Source organism: Tasmannia lanceolata, unplaced genomic scaffold (genome assembly GCF_043159265.1).
Source record: "Tasmannia lanceolata isolate RefF3 unplaced genomic scaffold, GAP_Taslan_0.1 ptg000044l, whole genome shotgun sequence".
Lineage (NCBI taxonomy): Eukaryota > Viridiplantae > Streptophyta > Magnoliopsida > Canellales > Winteraceae > Tasmannia > Tasmannia lanceolata.
In genome coordinates, this window is record NW_027518721.1 from 3,304,219 (window position 1) to 3,313,664 (window position 9,446).

At 39.1% G+C, this 9,446-nt stretch overlaps 1 protein-coding gene across 2 annotated transcripts in view; it reads left to right on the forward strand.

Annotated features, from left to right (window-relative positions):
• The window catches only part of ALY4 (ALWAYS EARLY 4), a 30,002-nt gene extending 21,124 nt beyond the window's left edge, over nt 1–8,878 (forward strand). Inside the window, exons 5-7 of one of the 2 annotated variants that reach the window (XM_077374168.1) lie at nt 414–604; nt 7,687–7,737; nt 8,481–8,878. In XM_077374168.1, coding sequence (XP_077230283.1) covers nt 414–604; nt 7,687–7,737; nt 8,481–8,655 — 417 coding nt within the window. In that variant the 3' untranslated portion in view covers nt 8,656–8,878. The remainder of the gene's footprint in view (nt 1–413; nt 605–7,686; nt 7,738–8,480) is intronic. The other variant, XM_077374169.1, reaches the window with a different exon arrangement.
• The last annotated feature ends 568 nt before the right edge of the window (nt 8,879–9,446 follow it).

Consider the following 9,446-nt stretch of genomic DNA (forward strand, 5'->3'; position numbering starts at 1 on the left):
ATTATAAAAGTTGCCATTTTTGAGTAATTTTCTTATTCTTGAAAAAAAGAAGTCTTGTGCATCTAGTTGTTGTGCTTTTATGAAGGTTGTACTTGTTTTAATTTTTCATCATTACTTCATTATTTTTCGTTAAGTTGTAATCTTTTGATGGTTATGCTTCTTTGGTTTGATGCTTGGGATCCAGTAATTTCTTTAAATGCTAGAGATGTTTCTTTTTATCATTTTTTCTGGTAGTTAGTGTTTCCTTTCTATTAGTTTTCTGGTAGCTAGTGCTAATTGTTTTTGCTTTTCCATTAGTCTGTTTACCGTTTGGGTTTCCAGTCTTCGTTTGCAACAAAAGCAATACTTTATGTAGGGTTGTAACGTATTTCTCATATAGGTCTTGCACTCAATCTTGGATGTTTGGTTCACAGGGTTCAGCTGAAGTAGTATTTACTAAGAGAAGTGATGCATTGGCAGCTGTTAAGCGATATAACAATGTTCAACTGGATGGGAAGCCTATGAAGATAGAAGTGATAGGTACCAATCTTGGCGTGCCTGTTTCAGCTCGTGTGAATGTAATTGGAGCAGCAAATGGAAGAGGAAGGAGGACAGTTGTTATGACGTATGTTAAAATACTTATCCTGCCTCACCCAACTATTATCTAGGCTGCGTTTATATTGTTTGCTATGGCAATATCGTTGGTCTAATTTTTCATGTATCTGTCAAATTGATAGGCTGGTACGGAAATAAATTGGTGATTGGGCTTTAAGTAAAATATTCATTTTGGGATATAATATTGGCTATTTATATTTGCACTACCATGTTTTGATAATGAGACAAACTCACCTTGTCTTTTCATTTTTTAATTGGCTGCTGAGAGATTTTTGGGAATTGTTATAGCTTTTTGACGGCTAGTTAAATAAGAAAATACAAGGTGAGTTTGTCTCTGTATTGAAACATGGTAATGGGAATATTTTTTTTTGAAAGGTATGGTAATGGGAATATCATTAGCCATAATTTTTTTAACTTACTTTTGATTGAAGCAAGATTCTGTTCTAAGCTATGATGATTTGATTCTATGTATCAAGCTAGAAATAGCAGTTTAAGGGTCTCTGGATGTATACTCTCTACTCGTCTTGGAGTATGTATCTGCTTGACTTATTAGGTTGTATAAATTCTAGTGATATTTCTCTTAAAAAGACATCTAACTGAAGACCTTGGTTTACAGAAATGGTTTGGAAGTTGAAAAAGATCATAGGCATTCCATAAAATGTGTTACAGAAAATGATACTATAATTTCTTCTAGAAAAAAGCTAACCACCTTTGAGTAACAAAATTTTGTTAGGTTCCGAGTAACATCACCTTTAGTCGTTGTGATTAGATTCCTATGAATCCAGTTATGAAGTCATCATATGGCGCATAAAAGATTAATAAGGATGGCTGTGATCATCAACATGATTACATCTAGAAAGCTATATATACCTTACCCTTTCCCATCAATTTTACACCCTTATTTAACGTAATCAGGCCTACCTTAGTCACCCATAACATCCTGCTCTGATCAGATCATCACCCATAATTCTCTTGCCACAATTGGACATTGTTTGGGCCGTATTTAGGTATTTGTTTTATAGAACTGATTTCTATAACAACATTGGCTGAGATCTGATTTCTTTACTCGATAATTTCTTATCCAAAAAAAAAACATTTCTTCTAGAAAAAAGCTTAAATCACCTTTGAGTAACAAAATTTTGTTAGGTTCCGAGTAATGTCTCCTTTAGTCATTGTGATTTGATTCCTATGAACCTAGTTATGAAGTCATCATCAAGGTTTTAAATTTCGGCTGGATTTCGGTCAGGACCGAAATCGAAACTGCCGAAATTTACCAATTTTGGTTGAAATTCCAGTAATTTTGGCGAATTTTTTGATAAAATATTATTTTTTTAATATTTTTTTACAAAAATTTAGCCGAAATTAATGAAATTTCGGCCCCCAAAATACTGACATTTCGAGCGCTTCTACCAAATTTCAGCTGAAAATTCGGGATTTCGGCTAAAATTTCAGTTACGGCGAGGACCAAAATTACCCCCGAAACTGAAATTTAAAACCTTGTTCATCATATGGTACATAAAAGATTCATAAGAATGGCTGTGATCATCAACATTATTACATCTACAAAGCAATATATATACCTTACCCTCTTCCATCAATTTTACACCCTTATTTAACGTAATCAGCCCTACCCTAGTCACCCATTACATCCTGCCCTGATCAGATCATCACTCATAATTCTCTTGCCACAATTGGACATTGTTTGCGTCGTAGTTAGGTATTTTTTTATAGAACTGATTTCTATAGCAACATTGGCTGAGATCTCAAAAAAAATATATATAACAACATTGGCTGAGATCTGATTTCTTTACTCATCGGTTAGCTGATTTCTTTTTTGGGTTTATTATATGGAACATGTTTTGTTGAATTAATTTCTTTTGATGGTTTACCATTTCAAAAAAAAAATAAAAAAATTCTTTTGATGGTCTAAAGCCTAGATCTCTTTGTAAACCCTTGCTGAGTTTGATTATTTATGTTATGTTTATGCTAATTTGGGAATGCATGTTACTGTTTTTATTGAACCAGAATCTATATCATGCTCTTAAATTCCCACAAAAGTGTCTTCAAACCCTAGGTTTGCACCACGAAACCACGTCCACCATCCTTTCTTGTGCCTCTCTGACCTTCTTGATTTGCAAGGGCCTTTTTCAAAGGGAACCCTATATACATCCTCCTTGGGATTTAGAGGTAATCATCTTTTGGATTTTCCTTTTGATATGAACTCCTGTTACATACCTTCTCCCTTCAATTGCCATTTTAACAAAAGATTAGTGAACAGCCACTTGCTGGCTTTAATCCTCAGTCACCCTTGCCTGACCCGATCTCCAAAAATCTATTGGACCCTCATCCTAACTGAAATTCTTAGAAATCCTGGCGCCACTGCTTTAGAGGTGTCAATATCCCATTCATGTAATGGAATCCTATATGGGCCAATCCATACAGCTCTTACACTTATGAGCAGGCACCTGTGGAGATAGCAACATCAATCTTTTCTCTATAGATCTTCATTTGAGAATCCTCTCTTCCCACTTTTGTGTTCACCTCCACAATCACTTATATCTTCCTTGATCATTTCAACCTATGGCATCGCCTTTCATCATCAAAAACAGTTTCTTTTATTCTGATTCAGAACCTCTTTACATCAGCATGTGTTTATCCTGAGTCTGACCCTGCCCTTTCTTTGGGCTTGTTTGGGTGAGCAATCTAATTGGATTATGGGTGCAAGTTGTCCGTTAAAATTTTCAAACCCAACGTAACCCTTCATTTTCACTATTTCAGTTCCCAGAACCCGGCTTCTAGAGATGTAAAAAATCACTCTAATCACTTGATGTGCCATTAACCCTTCGAGCTGATGTGCCATTAACCACTTGGCCTAAGTTCCTCCCAGGTGACTGGATCTGTCATGGATGCTCATACCATAACTTCCGGCGTCGCACGATGTGCAGAAGGTGTAATAGAACATTGAAAACATTGGTCAAAAACCATGGTGGATCGGAGAAAACAGGAAGAAGCAATCAAACTGGGATGAGTTATCAAAGAGCGACGGAGAATCATATCAAATCCGACCCAAATATGGGCATAGATGAAGCAAGTAGAAGGGATCGAGATAATTCAAAATCAAAGAAGGAGCCAATGAAGGAAGAGGAAACTCAATCAACCACAGTCGAGATTTCTGGATCGCAAGTTAAAGAAAGGGAGGAACTATTGAAAATGTGCCTAATTGGCAAGATGAAGAAGTCTGAATGGGAATTAGATGATGTATGGCGATGGGCGAGGTGGTTCTGGGATTTACCGGATCTATCGGAACCATTTATAATTAGTAAAAACGAGATCCTATTTGGCTTTGATTCGATTGAACAAATGAACAGTGTTTTCCAAAGGGGGGCCGGGGCCTTCGGGGAATACTTGTTATCCTTAAGTCCATGGCACCCCCTGCTTACCAAACCGGTGCAAAGGCCATATGGATTCGATTCTTCGGAATCCTACTACACGCCTGGAATGTCGATACCATTGAAGCTCTGAGAAACATATTCGGGACGGTGTTACAGGTGAAAATGGAAGGTGATGTCCCGCAAAGCCTCGAATATGCTAAAGCCAAAATATTTACCACGGAATGGAACTTCCTAAGATCTGTTGTTCGACTGAAAGTGGTGGATCGTGTGTGTAGCTAACCCCGGTACAACCTAACCGGTCTCCCTACCCTTTTGATCACAAAACGGTACAAATTTCGGGCGTAATGGGCAATCGGGGTGACAGAACCGTGCAGCGATCGGCAACGGATATCCAGAAGAGGAAGACGGAGTTTGTACCGTTGGATCAATTAAGGATGGATGGCCATGATCATGTGGTCTCTGATTGGAGGACTGAACAGATACAAAATGACAAAGGAAAATATCCAATGGCCACGGATGAAAGGTGTCAATCGCTAATTCAAATTTCAAACTGGTATGTGACCGACCTAAAATAGGTGGCGGCTAAGAAGCATGGGTACTCTTCGGAGGCCCATGCACCCGTGTCGGGTGCGGGTGCTATTGGGTACTCTTTTTGGGTGCGTACCGGGTACGCACCCAAAGAGCAAACAAAACGAAAATCCAGTTTGGTGGCTTGGGTACGTATCGGGTGCACACCCGGATCAAATTAGATCGAAAATTACATATTTACGATGGAGGGGTTATCCCCATTAACAAAAGGGGGGTTGAATATATAAAAATATCTAATATATATATATATATATATCTACAGAGAGAGAGGAAAGTGTTGGTGAGCTTAAGCTCACCAAACTTATGGTGAGCTTAAGCGCCCAATCACATTGGGGCCTACTTTGTTAGGATGATCCAAAGCATTCATTTGAATGGCCCTTACATAGATGGGGTGTGTACCAAAAATCAGCTCCATAGGATCATCCTAACCCATCCATTTGTGGAGGTCAAAATGGACAGACATTATTTGTCCACAAATCTGCCCATTTTTGTCCTCCACAAATGGAGGGGTTAGGATGATCCTATGGAGCTGATTTTTGGTACACAGCCTATCTATGATAGGGCCTTGCAAATGAATGGTTTGGATCACCACAGAAAATGTGGGACCCATGTGATTGGGGCGCTTAAGCTCACCATAAGTTTGGTGAGCTTAAGCTCACCAACACTTTCCTCATATATATATATATATATATATATATATATATATATATATATCCCGTAATTAAAAACCTAACAACTTAGAAGTAATATTAGATTTTGGTGATGTTATTGTTACTTGATTGTTCTCCAATTAAATTGTTTGAATTCTTTAACAAAATATTTAATTTTATAAATATATAATAAAATATAAAAATATATTATATTCAGCGTACTCCCCACCGTACCTGTATCCTTTTTTTTTTTTTTAATCACGTATCCGCGTACCCGTATCGTGTCGTACCCGCACCCCGTACCCGTATCCGTGCTTCATTGGGTGGCGGTGTAAGCTACAAAGATGGGGCCACCTATGCGGAGATGGGGCTGCCACCTGCCGATCTTTTCGTTCAAGATGATTGGATGGATTTCCCTACGGTAGAACAAGCGCAACACGACACGCTTATTGGGTATGGTGCACGACAGCTGGACACTAGTGTCCTTATCGTGCAAGGGAAGGGGGCGGATTTCTCAAAGGATAAACACTTGAGTCACAAATTCTTTAATGGGCATTATGCTGGACAGCTGGATCCTCATAAAGGCAAAACTGATGTACCTCCACAGAATATTATAAAGAAATTGGAGAAAGGGCATGATAGAGTTTCTGGGGATATCCAAACGTTGATCTGTAAGTTGGGAACGGGAGACGCCCCGAATCAGATGAGCATCCTGACCGTCGATAAAATACTGATGAGAGGGAATAATTGTCTTCTGAATACACCACCAGATGGCGTCCATGCGAAGGAATGTAATGTCCAAGTGGACTCTTCTGGCTTCATCTCAAATGTGAGGAACAAGATGAACACATCTGGCTGTCGTGGAATAATTCTTTGCAAGAAAGCTGTATAGTTAAACAGAAAAGCAAAACAACAGGGAATCTCGCCTTATACTGCCGGGAGGTGGGAAGTGAAGGAGAAGACGAAACGAGGTAAAGAAACTGTAGGTTTAAGTGGAAGAGTCTTGATGGAAGAATTAAATACTGGAAAAATTAAAAACAGGGACAGACTGGAAAGCCAGAAGGAGAAAACCAAGGGAGGGAGAAAAAAGAAACTTAATCCATTGCAGCAGGCGAGCCAAGGGCTTCTTCGGGCAAAGCCAACATTTTCACAAATGCAGACATTATTTTGGAACATCAGGGGATTGGGGACGGAAAGGAAGGTCCTAGCGACAGAGGAAATATGCAGAAGAAAACCAGACTTCTTTTCAGTAATAGAACACATTAGCGATTATTTTGCAAGCACATTGTGAGATGATACACATTGGCCAACATAATATATCCATCGATCGATATTTCAAAACTTGAACGGATGAGCTAGCTAACGTAACCTACTTTTGGATTGCGTTACCTTGTTCATTTGTTAGCTTTGTGCGGGTCTGGATTGGTGATTTGCAGTTCATATCTTACCTTATAAGAACTAGGTTCATTAGAGGTAGACATTTTTGTTTGCCTCATTTCGCTGGATTTGGTTGTCGAAGGCCGTGGGTTTCAGATTCAATGTCGTGGGAGGTGGCCTGAGGCCGGATTCTGATTTTTGGGTTAGTAGAAGGTAATGGTGAGGACGGTGGAAGAAAGGCCTGATTTAATGGGGTTCACCGGTGCTTGGTGGTGGTGCGAGGCGGAGGCCGCCAGAGATCGGGGTTTTCGAGCGGAATTTTTGACATTCGAATTCGACAGTTGTAATGTGGTGGAGGAGTCTGTGTGGCATGACAGACATGTATCCTGACTTGGTGGAGCCTGCAAATATGGCACTTTTTGTTGGAATCGATTCAGTTTATGCTTTTGAGTAATGTAATGGGGAATGGGGATGGGTAATATATAACCAATATGTAAGCTAACTCTACTACATGTAGGGGTTACTGTTCTAGCCTGTTAGGGGACAACTTGTCCCTTATTTGGCTCTTTCTTGGAATAATAAATGTCACTTTAAAAAAAATAAAAAAATCACTCCAATCACAACAAGTATATTCTGTTCTCCTAGTATCTCTCTTCTTTTCTTACTTCGTTGTTCTCCTAGTCCTGGCCACCTTTCATTCCTCACCTGCACTGGCATCCTAGGCATTGTGTATTTCACTATTTCTTAATGGCACTCACGGGTGTTATTGCATTCTCGTCCCTGATGAGGCAAAGCTTCGGCATAGAAAATTGTTGCCTAAGCAGGACACAGTAAGAAGAGCCCAAAGAAAATCCCCCTGATCAATCCTTGTCTTATTTGTGGACATCCAGAATTCCTTTTGTAGGGCTCCATTGTCTTCAAACATAGCTTCCTTTAGAAGTTTGTGCTGAAGGCCAATGATGGAAGGGATTTGTTTTATTTTGTTTTTATTTTATTTTTATTTTACTTGGTCTTTAGAATGTTACTCTCTTTTCTTGTTTTTTTATCTGTTGCGAGTTACTTTTCTGACACTAGAACTTATGCAGGCCGGGATTTGGTCAGGTTGCTGGCTCTGGTTCGTTCAACCGTGGTTCTGGGTAAGTCGTTTAGAATAAACGATTTATTTCTTCTAATTATGCACAGTTTTGTGTCGCAAGTCTTGTCTGTTTTTTCTTTCCCATTTTAAAAAGTCTATAAAATGACTGAACTACCTTGGATTTCAAATATTTGAATGCATGTAAAGAAATGGACTATCTTGTTCCATGCCCCACTATATCGTAGTTTTTTTACCATTAAAAAAAAGTATATTGATGTTTGTCAAGCAATGCAACAAAGAGTTTCTAGTTGATATTCTGAATACAAATTATTGAGCTTTGACTTTATTTTGAATTTCCCATGTTTCTCTTGTAATTATTGAGATTGCTGAGAGGATATTCGTTTCTCACTCCGTGGTGTCTAGATTATGCACAAAATATAATTTGCTGAAAATGATTATTGAAAATGCATTTATGACATGGAATTTTTTGTTTCTAGTTTTCTTTTTCCCGTCTACACTAAAACAGATTTCTCTTTTATCTTGTGTTGAACTAAAACAAAACCAAGTTTCTATGTGCTATACATTAAGGCCTTGTCTACCCTAATTTCCCCGCTGAACTTTCATATTTAGACAAGCATGGGTTCCCGTTATAATTATCAAGTAATCACAGTTACAGGTAGAACTAGTATGTGCATACAGACTACTACATTTCTCATATTCATTATTCATCTTGTGGGTCCTGGGATTGATGTCTTATTTCAAGAAAATGAAAAACTGATACTTTTTTATATGTTCACATGATAGTAGACGGGGTCGTGGGGGTTTCCAGCGTGGAGGCCGTGGACGTGGTGGTCGAGGTAGTGGTGGTGGGCGTGGCCGAGGTCGTGGTGGTGGGAGGAAGCAACCGGTTGAGAAATCTGCTGAGGAACTGGACAAGGAATTGGAGACTTATCATGTGGAAGCAATGAATACATCCTAGTCTTTTCCAGCCTTTATGAAACACTAGTTACATATTTGGTTATGGCTGTACAAAAAGAGAGTGTGGTCTGGTCGGTCTTTGTTTTTGTTCTGCTATTTTAGTCCATATGTTTCAGCCTCCATTTAGTAGAGATGTAATGAGGTTTCTATGCTTCGTATCAGGTACAATTATTTCGATTTAACCTTGCTTTGCAAATGGAACGTTAACTCCTCTTTGGAAACCATGAACCTGGGTACATTCAAAACTATTATTACCCAGCCTTCGTAAATGATCATATTTTCTTTGGAATGACTGCAAATAATCATATTTAACTTCAAAACAACCTGCATAAAACCCCGGAAGGGTGTGGCTCTTTGGCGTAAAGTCATGGGTTTGCTCCCCAGTGACGAGCGTTCGAATCTCCCCTTGCTTACCCGATGCGCGTGGTTTCCGGGTGTTTGTGCGCATCCGTAGGGAAATAGTTCTACCCCCGAACGGGGTGGGGAGACCCTTCGTTACAAAAAAGAAAGAAAAAAAAAAAACCTGCAATAAATCCTGGCTTATATGGCGAGTTTGGGACCATTTTTGTAGAGGTCTCCTCCTCTGGTTTTCTGCCCCCTGTTGATTACGTTTGTCAAAATCGAGATTGAAAATTTATTTTTGGGAGACCTCGAAACCAGGTTATTTTAATGAAGGCTTCAGCAAGGGTTGGTATCATCCAATCGCAATGAGGCCATCACGTTTGTGGCTGAGTGGTGATGTCAAATAGGTACCCATCACAAACCACAAAAGGTATGGAAATTTTTTTACCT